This window comes from Anopheles darlingi, chromosome 2, assembly GCF_943734745.1.
Source record: "Anopheles darlingi chromosome 2, idAnoDarlMG_H_01, whole genome shotgun sequence".
NCBI lineage: Eukaryota > Metazoa > Arthropoda > Insecta > Diptera > Culicidae > Anopheles > Anopheles darlingi.
In genome coordinates this window covers 43256903-43274402 of record NC_064874.1, presented here as the reverse complement: position 1 = coordinate 43274402, position 17500 = coordinate 43256903, and the positions used below count along the sequence as shown (strand labels likewise).

The 17500-nt window shown below is 53.2% G+C and overlaps 1 protein-coding gene across 5 annotated transcripts in view; it reads left to right on the top strand.

The window, feature by feature from the left end:
• Positions 1–17500, top strand: part of LOC125949226 (uncharacterized) — a 158121-nt gene that overhangs the window by 59242 nt on the left and 81379 nt on the right. The window contains exons 1-2 of one of the 5 annotated variants that reach the window (XM_049676032.1): positions 3695–3828; positions 16745–16970. The exons of 2 other annotated variants lie outside the window; for them this stretch is intronic. In XM_049676032.1, the coding sequence (XP_049531989.1) occupies positions 16959–16970 (12 nt within the window). In that variant the 5' untranslated portion in view covers positions 3695–3828; positions 16745–16958. Of the gene's footprint in view, positions 1–3694; positions 3833–16744; positions 16971–17500 lie in introns of those variants that run through there. 2 more of the 5 variants (XM_049676030.1, XM_049676031.1) reach the window with 2 other exon arrangements.

Below are 17500 nucleotides of genomic sequence, written 5' to 3'. Positions count from 1 at the left end.
ACGGGCAGCTGCAAGCCGTACGCCGGATCTGGTGGTGGTGGTGTCCCCCTCCTCCCCTTTTTACCATATCTTCCGAGAGCTGGTTCGCCTACACTACCCCCAGAGCAGAACCACCGACTAGCGACCCACGACGACAGGCGAGCAACGAGGGCGAGGGTTCCCCATTCAAGGAGATCCAGTCGTCCCACCGTGGCCACCACCACCACCACCTTCCTTCAGTCCCAGCGCCGCTGGAACCCTGATGAGTGAATGAATTGGCGCGGAAAATGAATGAACACGCCCGCCTTCTAGGGCAAACGATCGGGTTCAGGCCCCCCCCCCCTTTCCTTTGAGTAAACAAACCACACACATTGCCACACACATAAACCGACCTCGAGGGACCGACCGACCGCCTGCTTCGCCCCCCGTGCGACGACTCCATTCATAAATGCGTGCAATGTTATCAATCTTACCGATGCTCCGTCCCTCCCCGGAGAGTGCAACGTTGCAGACGTGCAAACGAGTGCACCCTCGCTGGCTACCTTCCCGGACCCTTCTTCTTGGCTTCACCGTAGCACCGTTCCGACGGGTTTTCGGTTTCCATTCCGTTCCATTCCGTTCCATTCCGTTTTGCTATCGCGGTGTGAGGTTTATGTTTCATCTGCATCTGCCCCGTTTTGCCCTTTTTCGGATGGAACCGGTGCGGTGCGTACACCAGACCATAGCAGCAGCAGCAGCAGCAGTCGCAGCATTGCCCCTTTGTGGTGAAAAGGTATATCAGGTTGGGGTTTGCCTTTGCGCACTCAGCAACAGGGTCTCGGGTCCCGCAGGAAATCTCTGCTCGCCAAACGGAACGCGCGCGGTAACGGTGTTCCTGGATATGGAGGTCGGTGGTTTATGTTTCGCTTTCTATCCGACCGACCTCCCTCCCCCTCCCCTTTCCTTTTGTTTTCCGGTGGGAACATCGTTCTTCAACATCCATCCAGATCTTGATTGGCCAGCCACGAAACGATTTGATGCTCAATCGTTCCCTCATTAAGCGTAATGCTATCGATTGAAGAGCCACAAACACACACACACACACAACACTTGAACGTGGTGCTCTGGTACACCAGCTGTTCTAGCTGGCATCTCTTCACATCACATCGTCGGTCACTTATTATCCTCTCCGTAGTAACGTGCTCCCTCTTCTACCATCGAGACACACCCACCCATGCACGCGCTATACGGCCAGAATGAGGCCAAGTAGTGACAGCCCTTCGGTAGGCCGCATCCACACAGACAGACCGAGAACGGCGCATCGAGAAGTCAATTTATTTTAGCACTTCAGCCGCTTCAATTCACTATTCGACTCGCTCCGTAAGCAGCGTAAGCGTGACACACATACGACGATTGGTGGTGGTGCTGGCGTAGCAGTAGGCGCGATGCAGGCCGACTGCGATGATGCCCGGAGTACCAGCACTCGAGACGCGCGAGCTCGCGCGCTCGTACGTCGTTACCGTTGAAGTAGGCTGTGGTCGAAGAAATGAAAAAACAAAAAATCCAGACAAAAACTATTTACGCACACACACACACACACACACGCCGACACGATGCAGCACACGACGGGAATGGTTACGTTGTACTTCCTGTATGCACCGCCGTGTATGCCCCGTCCCCGTCGAGCATCTCAGCCACCAATCGACAAGAGATGGCGGTGCGCCGTTCGGGATCCTTTCTTCAAGTGTTCCGATCGCGACGGTCGGGAAAAAAGGGGTTGGGTCCGTTGTCCGGGCAAGTGGAGTGGAGAACGAAAATAAATGCACTTATCCCCACTCACTGCACACCGTTTCCTTCCGCCCGTGGATGCAATTCGCCTTCTTCTCGGAGCCGGAACATCACCCTTGGTACCGCATTCCAATCGAAACCGATTTGTCACGCCGCAGAGTTCGGTTCGGATCGCATCCGGTACGAGATCGATGCGCGCTGCGTCGCGGACCGCGCCTTTTGCTTCCAACTTCCGAAAATCGACGACCGCACAACGATGGCAACGTGAATGTGTTACTGCTGGTCGATCGTATCGTCTGCTACCATCTTCCGCTCATCCACATCCACGCACGTTACCGCTCTCGAGCGTCTAATCCTGAAAATTAATTTCCTGTCGAGCGGATCAAGTTCCTACTCGGTCGGTCGGTCGGTCGGTCGGTCGGTTGGGTTGTGCGTAAGCGGTGCCGGGAGCATCCAAAGGCGCTAAAAGTCACGCCAGGGAGAGAGAAGAGCGTGCGGCGTACACCGGAAGAGCGAATGGTTGCGTGGAACGTATGTTGGATCGCTGTTTTGGCATTTTCGGGCCGAAGCGAGGGCTGGGGGAGGGGTGTTTTATTTTGCTTCGCAAGCGTTAGCATAAACCAATACGATCGAACAAGCGTCGAAGGGAATGATCACTTCCGTTCGGTGAGCAAATACGCCACTTGCGCGTCGCCACAGCTGCCATGCTACTACATACAGTGTGTACCGGTTTCTAGCGTCGCCAGTTGAATCGTTGATCGATGTTCTTGAATTTCAAATCACAATTCTAGAATACACTTTCTATTTATTCGGACAAATCCTGGCCAGAAGATGATAATAGACATGGGGGAATTGTTTGCACAATATTAGCATAAGCGACCCTCTGGGCAGCACTGTTTTCTGGGATGTTTTGCATTTGCGTAGAACATGGATATTCAACGTGAGGCCGCTCTTAATTTGTGAGGATAATTATGTTCTTTCCGCTGTTCCGAAGGTCGAAGGACATGGACCCCAAAAAAGGGGGAGAAAAACAGATCAAAGTTTATCGGCTAAAGATGGAGGCAATAAGATCGTGACATCGACAGACGAAACGCTGCACAGTAAGTGATCTCAAAGGTTGATAAGTGAAAGGTCCAATGCAGCAATCGAAAATCGATAGTTCGATCAGTTCAAAATCCCACTGGTGCTGCTGGTGCTGGTGCTGTTGCAGCAGCAGCTTAGAGCACGTCCCCGGGATTAATTTGTTAAAAACCCCAATTCCAGAAGGTTAACCTTGAGCAGAGCAGTCCGCTTATCGAACGCTTGATGGAAGCGAAGCGAAGAGGAACCGCTCAAACAATCCAATTTTGGGGCGGCTGACATGTTAAACCGATTAGCATACACCCGGCGATATACACCGGGGACCGGGGTTGCATCGATACCGATTATGGGCCGGCAGAGCGTTGAGCATAAAAGCCATCGCGCCCATCGCGCCCATCATTGCATGGAATCGAACGGCTCTTAAGGGGTCACCCCGCCATCACACAGAGAGAGGCTTAAGTGCTGCTCCAAACACACAAATGCCACACACGGCGTACCGCCCCAATCATCATCGGACGCAGATACCCAGATCGCATCTCGGAGATGCAACAGCACCCGACGGACCGAGACCGAGACCGAGGCCGAGGCCGAGAGGCCCCGATTCCGGCTCGGGATTACCATCCCGTGGGCATTGCACAACCCTTTGCCTCTCTCTCTCGTGTGCTCTTCTTGATGCTCGATTCGGTCGATCCGTGTCTTCGCTGGAACATGCCGAGATGCGAGTCAGTGGAGAGAGAGAGAACCAGAAAGCGGTTCCGAGCGGTTCGCTCCGTTCGCCAATGGTCCGAGAATACACGTGCGCGAGAGCGTCGTTGTATCTCCTCGTCGGTCGGTCCGGGTCCGGGGTCTTCACGACTTGGCGGCTCTCGGGGGATGTTATTTTGATTCGTTGTCGCCGCGGTTTGGTTCGTTTTTGCGTGCGCTCCGTTACCGTCCGTCGTTCGAGCGCCGCGCGTTGTTACGTTTTGTTTCGTGTTGTTCCTTCTTCGCCTCCCCCCGTTTGTAGGTCCGTTGTTGTTGGTTTCATGTGGGATTTTGTGTTGGCGAGGAGCGTGGTGTAGTGTTTGCGATCGACTTACTAAGCAGCGAAACAGCTGCAGCAGTAGCAGCTGCTGCTACCGCTACTACGAATCCAACGGATGCGTATTTTGTCTGCCAGTGTGTGTACGTGTGTGTGTGTAGATAGGCTATCGTGATAAGAAGAAGCAAGGCTGATAGCACCAGTACACGGGGCGGCGAGTGATAAGTTGGTTCCCGGTGCCGCTTGTACCGTCGATAACCATCGATTCGAGAGTGTCGTCGAGCCCAGAAGATCCGTGGCCGCATAGTGCGTAGTTTTGTGGTCGTTGTTTGTAAACGTGATTGACTCACCACGATCACCACCACGATCGACGAGTGGCAACACCACCATTTCAAACACGAGACGAGTCAAGTGTCTGTTCACCTTTTGTTGTGATCGCGCATCCGAACCTCACGGATATCGTATCGTATCGTGTCTCTTTTTCCTCTTCTTCCCTGATGATCGACACTTGCTGCCGCTGCTGCTGTTGCTGGTGCTGGCGATCGATTTGATCGTGAATGACGGCGATGGCGGCGGCCGCGTGCGCGAGTACAAAGTGCGAAACCTCCTCTGACAGGCGTCGACAGTGTTTTGACAGATTGTGATTAATTTGGTTGTTGGATGCGATGCCGCTGGAGTCCGGCGCGCGATTTGCTTCTCCGTTCGTTCATCTCCGTTTTGTTCGTTTTGTCCTTTTGGCGGACAACATTGGCTGGTTTGCTGGCTGAAGGGGGAGGCCGGTAGTTTTGTTGATGCTGCCCGTGTGCTCGGTGAAAGTCTCTCCATCAGATATATACACACACACACAAACAGAGAGAGAAGGCCACACACCCCCGGAGAACGGATCGAGACAATGGATTGTGGTTGCAGAGAGGAGGCAGGGAGAAGAGAGTGACAACAACGCCCACCATCGTCGTCAACGTCGTCATCGAACCGATGCAACCGATGCATCGTCCACACCGCCGTCGTTGTTGCTGCTTATCGCAACCGATACGACGACGACGGCGACGTCAGGGAACCAAAAATTATGTGCGAGAGAGAAAGTCAACGTCGGTGCGATCGAAAGTGATCGAACGCGATGCGGTTGATATGATTCGCGGTGGGGCCGAGAAGAAGAAGAGGAAGAAGAAGAATGTTGTCGCGTCGAAAGTCGCGATCGACCTCGACCGGTGGCCTCGGCCTGGCACAGGTACAGGTTGCTTCTGTGTCGCCTGAAACAACTTCATCCTCAACAACGGCAACGGCTGCTGCAGCAAAACGCGATCATCGAGGATCGCATCGTGGCATGCACGCACCGATCGTGCATGCAACGGCCAACCAAGAGCACCATCGGAGTCCCCTTCGGACGACCCCAAAAATTCAAGCTCTGCACGACGGCGCACCGGTGCTGCTGCGGTGTTGTTCTATTTTTAACGAAAATGGATCGCCAGCGCGAGCTGCTAGCGACCACACTACGCACGTGTTTCGATTTCCATTCCGTTTCCCGGGGTTTTCCGCTCTCGTAGCGCACGTAGGCCCCCCCCCCCTTCCGTCCCCCTTTGGCGCCTTCACCTAAGTACCTCGTTATCAGTTGCGCGAGGGGAAGTTTTAATTGATTCCTCGCGGTACCGCGGTACCGGTGGTAGTACAATCGGTTGGTCTGTTACGGCTTTTTTGCTGTTTACCAAGGGTCACGTCGCGCCACCCCCCTGGGGACGGTCCGCGCGCGCAAATGTGTTTTGCCAGTCGTTGTCGTCGTCGTCGTCGGTTCGAGAACACGATCATCGTCTGCACGCACACTACGCAACGACGACGTTGACAACGATGAGAAGCCAACAGCTAACAGCGTTTCGTTCTAAGTTTTTTGTGATGGACACAACCACTAGTTGACACACACACTCACCGGGTTTGCTTACCTTTTTAGGGTGGAGGAGGAGGACAGACCATCACAGGCGATGTAGCATGTTTTGCCGGTTTCCCGAGAACACCGGCAACCGCCAAGGCAACGTAGCTAGAACGTTCGTTCCCTTGGCAGATGCTTCTCGGAACCGCTTTAACCTACCACGGGACACACACACACACACACACACACACACACACACATACACAGTTACCTGGTAGGGCGAAGTGCCAAATGATCAAAGCTCGAGAAACGACGAGACAGACTAGTGGCCACGGTGCCACGCGGTAGCCAATGCTCGACGTAGAGCCGACACCCGACGTCGCCACCGTGGTAAATGGACACCATCTCGCTCGTCACTGCCTCATGCAGCCTACTACAGCTAACTGGCTGTCGGTGTGCTTTCATGTTGTGCCGCTCGTAGCACCGCTTTTTCGTAGCAATCAGCAGAATGTTGGACTCCTCACGGAGTCGTCGTAGTCATAGGAACCAGAGCCAAGAAACGCTCGCTCGACCGCTTACAACCGTTGACAAATCGATGCGTTCTGCACGGGGCTGCTGCTGCTGCTGCTGCTGGTTGGTGCTGTGTAGTTCCTGGTGGTTGTCGCGATGCACCACCGTCCGTACGGCAGTTGACATGATTTTGAACGGCGGCATCGGTCAGTTGCCGCCGTGTGAGCGAATTTATTGGATTGACGTCCATCCGTCCGGTGCATGCGAGGCGGTGCAATCAATTAAGGCGTTTGCCATGCACAAGAGTGCCGTACTCTGTCAGTCGGACGGTCGGCCCCGAAAAGGTGCCGGTACGCTAAGCGCGCTAATTACGTCATCGACCGCGTGGTCACGTCGTAACGACAGTCGTTGGTGCTGTTTGCGCAAGATAACGGTATTTTTCGAAAATTGTCTTGTCCTAATCTGGCGGTGAGACGGGAGAGGCCCAGGGGGGCAATGAGGCATCTTCGAGCGATAAGGAAAACATCAAGGCATCAGCAGCACCACCACCGAAGTACATTCCAGTGAGATTGTGATAAGAGCGAAGCGAAGCTCATTTGGTAACATCCTCAAACCTCAAAGGCCACGGGGGAACACGAGCGTGCATATCGACCACACGATCCGGAAAAAAGGCCGTCAACCGGGCAAAGGGTTCACAGGAGCAGTACCTGTGTGTTTGTGTGTGTGTAGCCCGAGACACTGCGTTGCGGGTGGTTGTCTTTTCCTCCCTGGCTCGCGCTGGCTCTTTGGCAGCAAAATGGTTCGTGATAATTGCGCGCCGTGCGCCGTGCCGAGTCTCGAGCGTCATAGTCACAACACTATCGGTGTGAAGCTGTGGAAACATCGGTTTCGGAATCAATTAACAACCCGCTAGGCCCACTCGGTCGCTTCTTCTTTCGTCCCCTTTCTACGTTTGGTGAGAGTCTGGTGTTGGCGTCGGCGTCGGCGTGGCAAATCCTTATCGAATTGCTGCTTCTGCCCTGGCGCGGACTCCCAAGTCACGATCGGCACACACCTCAATTGGTTCCGCACCGCACCTCACCGGGTGGCCGCATGAAACACCCGGGTGACCCGGAAGGAGAAGTCAGTGCAGCAACCGTTTTCAGCAAACATACAACCCACCGGTAGAGAAGCATTGCATAGGACCGCTTGGCTCGAGAGTAAATCCGATAATAGACACCATGAAACCTCTAGTTCGTGTGTGCATGTGTGCGTGTGTGGTATCCCCAACACCCCCGAAGGTACATCTGGTTAACACATCCCAGGACGCTTTGCACTGGAATGCGAAGGCGGGCAGCCCGCCGATGAAAAGCCTGTTCTGCTACTCATCAAAGCATGAAAGCACTCATCATCATCATCAGCAGCAGCATCAGCAGTAGCAGCAGCATCAGCAGCAGCATCAGCATCATGGACTGATGATCCCAGAGCTGACTGGAGACACTCGAAAACGGTGGGCGTTGCCCCCGTGTCACCCGTCCCGGAGCAAGGAGACGGAGGCCTGGGCCTTCGAAAAGTCAAAGAACTTTTAATCATAATGTTTACCGTAAGGTCTGGTCCATTGGCAAGCCTCGTCCGGACACAGCACAGCGCGCGTCCGAGAATTTTCCCCGAGAACAGCGGCCATTGCGATCTGCAACCATCACTACTGCAGCCACTGCACGCATGCAGTGGAAGTTTTGTGAAGCTGTTTACTGTACTCCATAAATTATGTATGCTTAAATATGCTGCTGCTAGTGCTGGTGCTGGAATTGGGTTTCTGGCTGGCTGGCTGGTTGGCTGAATGACCCAAACTGCTAGCATCGTCAGCATCGTCGCAAGCGCATGTTTGAAAGGTGCTGCTCGTCTAGGCGGCCCGGTTCCCGGTTCTGTGGCTCAAGTGGAGAATGTTACCAGCCCGGGACCTAGCGACTGGAGTGCTCTCGAAAGGAACTGTGGAAGCCGCGGCGTCCGTGGATGTAGGTTATGTTTAGATCGAATACCGCGCCACACTTCCGGGTGCGGGGCACACACACCTCGTACACCTCACCTCAGGCAGCATCCTCTGCCACCAATACTACTCCTCCTGCAAAATGGCCAGAAGAATCGGGTCATAAAACCTCACCAGACCGATATACCGACGATGTTGCTCTCGACGAGGCACGTTTTGTGCCTTGGAGCGAGATCCAAGCGAGCGCAACCGAGAACGTCACCACAGAATGCATTCATGTGTTCTGTGGGTGTGTGTATGGAGGTATGTTTGCGCTGGGAAATGGTCGGAAAATTGGTTTCAAGTTACCCGCGCCTCCCGCGTCCGGATGCTCCGGTTCGTTCCTCACTGAAGGGACAACATTCACTGATGCTGCTGATGCTGCTGCTGCTACTGCTGTTGATGATGATCGATGGCTGTCTCGTGGGGTGCGAAGGGTGGTCGCTGTGGTTGTGGTTTTGGAAAATGGCCGGACGTTTGGAGTGAAACTAGTGCTGCTGCAACATTAACCGAGATACGTTCCACCATTGCGGCCCGTTTGGCGCAAAACATGTCGTTTCGGGTGAACGGATTCGGTTGCCCCCCCCCGTGGGAGGACGAGGGTATTTGTTTTGCAAATGAAATCACACGGATATTCTCGAAAACCACGAGAATGGCACGCGGCTTCGGGGTGCTTTGGATGGTGCGCGAAATGCAATTTACTATTTGCCTCCTAAACGACCTCCTGTTGACTGCCCTGTTGAAGAGGAGGGACCGGGGGGAGCATGAAAAGAAAGGTGCGGCGCCGCTTTTAATTGAAATTCCACCCCTTTGGGTGTGCCTAATGTTGCTCGCGTGCCGAACACACACACAAACACACAGGCAGAGAGCGACGTGATGGTCCTGAGGCTTTATTGGTCTGATTTGAGGTCGTGAAATGAAATGGTATACGACCAACCACTGGCAGGAATAGTAGGCCGAGGGAGCGCTCAGATGATGTCAACGAGTTGTCGTCGTCGTCGTCGTCGACGACGTTGTCGCAATCGTGAACTGTTTGCTTTGCCATAATTTTATTACCTCCACCGGGGGCCGACCGGAGCGAGAGCGGGGAACTCGAGGCAATCGATCCGAACGAATGACAAGACACAAGTCGTCTCAGGTTGGGGTCCGCTGCTGCTGCTGCTGCTGCTGCTGATGGCTGGAGCGTCACGGCGACAGTATCCAAATGAGCATGAGCATGGCCGCCGTTACCGCGTGTCCAATGCGTTACATGGCGCGTTCATAGCGGGCCGCCATACAAGGGGAGGTTGCTCGTGCGGCCACCGTGGGCTTCCGTGCACTAGCAGCAGGCCACTAGAGCCATGCCTTGATGTTGACTTTCCCGAAACGCTTGTAAACACTTTGCTAGGTCACTCGTATTTGTTATACACTTCAAGTTGCCTTCTTCCCGGGGTTCCACGGGGGGTGGTGGTGTAAAGGGGACACCGCAATCACCGCCGCCCTTTGCCGTCTGCATAGGTGATGATGATGATGGTGATGGTGATGGCGATGATGTTGATGGAAGCGTTGTGGAATTTATTGTCGCTGTTCATCACCGTGTCTTAACCTCCTTCGTCTCCCGTTGTCAGCGAGGTGCGACTCCAGCTCTGTTGCCCAACAAAACTCCTTGGAGTGGCCAACCAGCCAGCCCAGCATCCTCTCATCGCACAGCACAACAGCAGAGTGGTGCGCGCGCGTCGGATAAGAAAAGCTCTCATTTTAATTAGCTCTCAAGGACGACCGGTGGTGACAACAACAACAACACACAGCAGTATGCCAGTTGTAGCGGCAAAGCTGGTTAGAAACGGGTCCGCAGCGACGGATACTAGACAATGCGGAACGCGTTGATGCGGCCGCGGTTCGTTCAGATGCTGCAAGTGTGTGGGAGCCCGGCACTCACAGTCCGGCTGTGTTGTTTGTGGGTTGTTGGATCCGCGTTGTTGTTGAGGCGTTATGTTCAGGTGACTGACGGGCCTCTCTGCCTGGTGGCTGTCTCGCCAGTTATGGTGAAAACAGGCTCATTAGCTCTCGCCAAGATAAGCGTGGCGGCGTTTCGAAAGCTGCTGACCAGCGACCACAGCGTCGCTTTTTTGGGGCGCCCTGGAGAAGAAAGAGGAAAGCGTGATCATCAAGCTGGCTGGCTGACTACCAGGCCGATCGTCGATCGATCGATCGTTTGACACTTTTCGAAGCGGATTAGGCAGATTTTTGGAGAAATGAATAATCTCCCATCCCTCAGTGTAGCTATCGACTCCAATTAGCTACGCGGTAGCACCGTTGACACCGGCCACGGCCCCCCTGCCCTGTGCCCTTCTTGTGGGAGACCTTTAAAACCTGCAGACATAGACGGACAGTGTGCACAGCACAGGAAGTCTGACTGCACAACATTGAAGTGCTGCCAATTAGGGATAATTTGTTGCAGCCGCCTTTTTGTCGGGCGAATAAAATTAGCTTCTGCACCGTGGCCACCTCCGTCGGTCGGTGCGTCAGTGGCCGTGCGTGCGTCCAAATCGCAGACGCAGACAGACAGTGTGCGCGTAGCTAATGAAACGGATCCGAATTTCCGAACGTCCATCACTGCTGCGTCTCGGTTTTTGGGGTTTTGGGTTCCGGTGGATGGTGGAGCGAAGAAGGTCCAGTCGAGGTTGTCCCGGTTGAGGGCGTACTAATCGCCGGCAGGAATCGCGGTCGGTGCGAGACCACGGAGCTAATGGATCGGGGAGGTGCGCTTATCCATCATCCATTCGGACCCGGAGTGTTGCGTGTAAGAATGTCTGTCACGGTTCAGCGCTGACTAAAAGCACATAAAAAAAGGCTAGAACTGAGTAAGATAAGAACATCGTGAGTCCGTCCGGTTTCAGTGCTGGCTGTGTGTCGGTGTGTGTGTTCGCGCGCTGGAGTTAATTTAATTAGTCCGGCAACAGCAACAACACGCGATACCGTTTAGCCCGGGCCACGGGCCACCTATCTTGTCGCGCTGCGCCGAAGACAGCAAAAGCCATCCTCGCTGGTGTGTCTACGAGGTAGAGGAGAGAACAAATATTTAGCCACGTCGTAGCCCGCAGCCGCAGTCGCAGAGATGATTTAATTATTTGCTTTTTGATAGCGAATTCTAGTGCGCCAATCGGATGCTCGTGTGGTGGTTGGCTTTTGGAGCACGGCATTGGACTGCCCCTTACTATTCCGGTATCCGGGCCCTGCTTTTGAGAAGCCGAAGAAGACCACGGAGGCGAAGAGTCTCCTAACTCCCTGAAGCGATATCTAATCGATGGATAGCGGAGTCACGCTACGATGCTAAACGCTTCGTCTCGACCACCGACACAACCATTGACCTACAAAGATTGGCCAACCATCTAAGAGCCGGATCTAAGAGCGCGCCAAGTGCAGACCAAGACCGGGAGTTCGTTGGGCGTCTTGAGCACTGAATGTGCTAACCTCATTTCGTGCAGCCCACCGCTAAGACATTCCGCTTGAATTGTAGCGACGGAATGGAAACAATGGTTTCATCGTCTCGTCTCCTTCTCGCTTCCCTGGTCCGGGGGGTGGAAGCCGGAAGCTCGTTGTGTCCTAAATCGCCGCTGCGCTCTCCCCGTGGACCATCTGTTCGCGCTGTATTTGCGTGCCCGATTGTGATTAATAATTGAAGCTTTATCAAGTGCGCCATTTTCGTCGTCGTCGTCGTCGAGCTTCGCGTTGCCGCTGCTTTCGCTCGCTTGTGTTCGAGGCCATGGCCGAGGTCTCACCGTTGCGGGGAAAGGCTCGTTTAGTAGGCAGTGGCCAGGGCCAGTTCCGGAAGGTCTGTTGTTGCTCAGCATACTAGCCAGCGGCAGCACTCTCTGCACGAGTTCGACGTCCCGAGCCCGTCGTAAACAAATGAAGTTTAATCATTGCCGTCGAATTATTAATGATCATCAATTTCAAAATAAATAAAGAGATCCGTTTGTGTGTGTGTGTTTTCGTGGCGGCGGCGATCGTTTCGGTGGTCGAGAAGCGCAATTTTATGCTTCCTGCTCCTCGCTTGCTACGATGCTTCCATTCGTTCTTCGGTGAGGCGCACGAGATTCAGGAGAGTATGGATTCTGGTGGAGCTGTCCTCCTTGTTTTTCTCTCCCTCTCTCTGGTGCTTGAGCTCGTCTCCCTATCTCAATTAGAATCGCGGCCAATAAATTTCTCCACAAACTGCCGTTCGCGCCAAGACATCTTCTACTGCTGCTTCTTTCCCCGTTGCTGTACTGCTGATGCAGCACGATGCTTCGAGACATTGTGTGGCCCCGGCTGTATCTCCGCCTTTCCGGCTGCTGCTGCTGCTGTCATCCAGCTTCGAGCTCATTGTAAGGGGCATCGACCACGAGCACGAGCAAGCGCGAAAAGGCTGAGAGGAGTGACGAATGGGACACAAACAAATCAAATTAAAACATTCACACATCAAACGCGGACCAACGTTGGAGCCACCGGAGCGGATTTCCCAGCAAATTCTCCCATCCGCATCCGACGGCAGCAGTGGTGGTCGTGTTGGTCGGGACCGTGCACTTTGTTTACAAACAAATCCTTCCTGCGAGCCTTTGCGGCGTTGGCTATTATGCTGTCTGCCGATGGCAACCGGCATGATCAAGCGGGCATGATCATGATGGTGATGATCAGTCGGATGATAATGATGATTCAGTTTAACGTTTCTGATGCTGCCGTCTGTCGGTTTGTTGTAATTGTGGCCAATCGATGGAAGGCGATCGCAACGCTGCAACGATGCTGGATGTGGTATGCAGCTGTGCCAGCACCACCAGCAACAGCAGCAGTAGGTAATCGTAGATCACACCCAGGGCCCTTCGCCACCCCGGGGGATCCACGCGCGGCCCTCGAAGCGATTCCCGTTTTGTGGTCCAGACAGGCGGACCTCAACGTTGGCCCATGGTTTGGCGCTTGAACCCAGGAGGCCCAACAGAGGTCTCCTATCTCTCAGCGGGAAGTGGGGACGGTTGTAAGTGTGAAGTGTCTGGTCACTTCTCTTGTGGGGCTTCACTGGACGACGCCGCCAGTTGCGAGGGATAATGGGAAATGGGAACGTGAGATTCGTTTGATTGCCGGCCGGTAATGAGTGTCCAAGTGATGCCCCTGGACGTGCTGATCTGCATCTGGATTGTGCGTCTACCTTGTTGTCGGTGTGTGTGTCTGTGTGTTTTATGCCACGCTAAGCTAATCTGCTAATCTGCTCATCGTGTCCACAACAGTCCGTTTGTGGGTTCTCTTAAGCGAACGCAACTAATGAATCACATTCGCACGATCCTCGCATTACCATCACGAGTCCCTACGTCGCTTCCCGGTTCTAGGCCACTATTCCGAGTCCCGGACTGGGATAAACACGAAACGAAGTTAAACCTCTCTTCTCAAATGAACTCTGTTTTGATCCAGATTTGTTGAAATGTCAATCAAACTCGGTCGACCGGACCGGCCGGCGGTCCGTTTGCCATTTCGCCGCATCTCCCGCTCGAGAAGGTAAATAAAATAATCTTCTGTCAGCGAACGAGGAAGTGACTGTTGGCCGCCGGTGAATGATTAATTGTAGGCATTGTGGCCACTCGATGACGGCGGCCGCGGCATGCGTGATCTTTGGCTTGGTTTGTACGCGATCCCAGGCCACGGATCGCGAGCATCATAAGCATGACCGTAGCATAAACAATCGTTCGCCTTTATCCGGATCATGTGGTGGCGGTTGGTGGATCGTGCTGTCGGTATGATGATGATGATCGGGATCGGACGCCAAGCTCGCAGCGTGGCGTGTTGGACTCGAAACCCCGCGGGATCGGTCTGTTGCGAATAACATCCGTTTAATTGCTTAAGTACCTCGTTGAAGGCGAGAGCGTGGATCCGTTCCGTTTGCGCAATTTTCCTTCGATGGCGATGATGATGATCCTGTTGATACGCCAGCCTTAATGGAATGATATAATCCACACACCCATGTGCCGGACACCATACGGAATGGAATGTAAATACCATCGTCAGCGGCGTCATCGTTACAATGCATTCGACCCCTGCTGCTGCTGCTGGCCGCGTGACCTCGAGAGGCGAGATCGAGTATTCGATATCGGCCTCTCCCCCCCCGATTTCCCGTACCCCCCTTCCCTGTGCGCAGCAATTAAAAACGATGGACAGCTACGGTAGCCCCCAAGTGTGGTGTGCGTTTTACGATTAACCTTTAATTGGTTTCGGGTGCCACTTCAAACGACGGTTTCATCGTCGAAGATTAATGTCGCTCGATGACGAGAGATGGTCGACACATTTTTGGGGCCCCCGTCGTCGTCGTCATTGCGGTCGGCGGTCGATCCGGAGGTTTTTGGGCGGCCGGTCCAAAGCTGGAAATTAAATTGGTCATGATAATTGAACGATCGAGAAGGTTAGTACGATGCGTTGATTGGCAAGAGCACCATCGCCCACCCACCCCAGGGGGTACCACCTCAGATCGGAGTTCTGTACGATCGCGAATGAGCACATTTGCTACTCGGCAGCAACCGTGATCGTGATGCTTCGATCATCCATCCCCAAGACATGTGCTTGTAATAATCGTTCAACCGCGAAGTGCTCGATACGCTCCGTGTATCGGAGGGTGGTGATGTAACCCCAAGGGGGGGGGGGCACACCCTTCCCCTTGACCCCTCGAGTCGTCGTGGAGTATTCATTACATTGAACCAATATGCGCCTCATCGAAGGAACTGCTTCGTTTGATTAATACTCAACCATTATGCATACGTTGCTCGCTGGTGCGCTGGTCGTCGTGACATTAGCTGCCGACCGTCTGTTCGATTGCAAAAACGAACCAACGAACGAGATGACGTGATCATTGGCGCAATGAGGAGCGGTGTGTGGTGTGGTGTTGAAATGCGAAAACAGTAAAGTTCTATCGACATTACCTATAGGAGATCGGAGCAACTTGGTGTACGAGAGTCCCGGGGATGTAGCATGAAATCATAGGCTTTATGTTCTTCATCCCGGGCAAGATGAAGGTTGTGGAAGGGTGGGGTAAAATTAGGTCACTGAAAAAAGGGGAGGGGGTGCGTGTGGTGCGTGTGGTGCGAAGATAAATGATGATTGGCTTATCTGCAATCTGCGAGGATATTTTATGCCTCTTCTTTGTTGAACTTTTTCCAGCATAATGCATTACATACACGCACCCCATCTATGCTCTCTCCCTACTCCATTTCACCTACTTTATTTAATCTCGCACCAAATAAATAACACGCGAGGGAAGACAGAGAGACACAGAGAGAGAGAGTGATAGAGCGCGAGAGACAGTGAAAAAGAAGATACCCTATTCCCAACCCACGTCCGCTATTCCAATCCAAGAAATGAGTGAGAAAAGAACCTCGCGGACGGTGGTTTTTAAGCTGGACCCTAAAAATAGTCAACCAGCGAGCGGAATACAAGATAGAGGAAAGGTGGTAAGCATATTGCCACACGAGGAGGAAGAGGAGAAAGAGGAGGTGGGAAGTGGGCTGTTGTAGCGATCATTTTCATACGCATGACTATATTTAGACCTGGATTTAGCGTTGCTTCAAGAAGCGGAGTATCGTCGCCTACTGCTGGCTGGCGACGGTTTACCGGAAGAAGACGGTCGTCTGAGGGAAGAGCATGGGCGCATCAGGGGTGTCGGTGCTGTGGGGTGCGCGGGAAAAGGGATAAATTTAAACGATTTAACCACCAGCGGCTCCAGAGTGTGTGCGGTTTGGGAACGTATTTTGGCGTCTGGCGAAAGTCGGGGGAAAAAAGGGGAAGAATCTACGCACCTTCCAACACGTTCGCCTAAAGATTGCCAGTTCCGGTCGGGTCTCTCTGGCCCCTTACCCGGAGAAACATAAAACTATCAGTAAACACCCACTTCCCTTTCGCTGACATCGAAATCTCGAGGTGCGAAGGAAGGAGGTGCAACGACCACGAGTGACAGTTCAGCATAACAATCAACCCGACCACCACCACCACCACAAATGACAAATAGGAACTCGAACTCGTCGAACAACAATGTTGCTGTTTCCGTGTCTATTAGTTACGATAGACTTTTGGGTTCCAAATTGGTCTCTGCCGATGTCGCACTAGCGGTGGTTACATTATTAGTGGTCGTTAATCGATCGCAAAGACCGTATTAGGAGCTCAGATCTTTAAATCTGGTGGTAGCCTGATTTGCATAAAATTTAAAACCGACCCGGTGTGTGTTTGTAGCTGTTAATTACTTCGCGCGTCGGCGACAACCTCGTCAGCATTAAACTATTAAGTTCGTTTTGAAAGAATGCGGAACAACTTTCTCGTCTGCTTCTCGCCAGCAGGCCGGGTCGGTGGCGATTCCGATCGATTTGGAACTGTGCGTGAAAAGAGTGTCTCCGTTGGGGTGGCAGCATAACAGATACGAAGCGACTGTGCGATGCAATAATATTGGAACCACGAACTGAGATTCTAGTGAGGGATTTGCTTTTAATTGGTTTCGTGCTTTTTCTCCTTCTTCTGCGGCCGTTGTGTTTAGTGAGTGAGTTAGTGAGTGTGTTCTGGCTCTCGAGAGCGTTCCCCGTGCGCAGTACAGTGCAATATCGTGAAAGTGTGTAAAGTGTGTTGAGTAGCAAGGGGGGAGCAAGGGAAAGTGTGTGTGTAATCGGGTGGGGGAGAAGCAAAATGCTTCCCTTAGCCAGCAGACAATCAACGTGTTGACAATCAATCCGCCAGCTCCGTTGCTGTGAAGAATGGATGTTTCGGTAAGTATCAGTAGGCGGCTCTGCATCCCGAAAGCAACAGGCAACGTGATCGACGTTTATGCTTTCGCTTTGACGCTCTCTCTCTCTCTCTCTCTCTATCTCTCTTTCGTTCGAATTTTCTCTCTCTCTCTCTCACTCACTCGCTGGTTGAAACTCCAAAAACCACGAGGGAAAAGGGTTACCAAGGAAATGTCCTCCAGCAGCAGCGACCGATATTGAGCAGTCGAGGCAAGGGGTCATAAACTATGTTGCTGCTTCTCGTGCGTCATAATGCCGACACATCCATCATGTTTCGATGCCATAGCGCCCTTCGGCGGTAACGCTTATCAAGAAAAGAAAAAAAGGGGGTAGGTCGGCCCCATGGCAACTCAAAGTGCATGTTCGGCGCCCTTTAATGGTGTCCTCCCCTCGCGTGCCGACCCTTCCCATCGGAATGGGTTTTCACATGTGTCCGCGATCTCGTTTCTCTTCACCTTTCTTCTCTTCCTTTTCCATGTTTTTCGATCGAGGCAAATAGAGTTCTTTTGGAG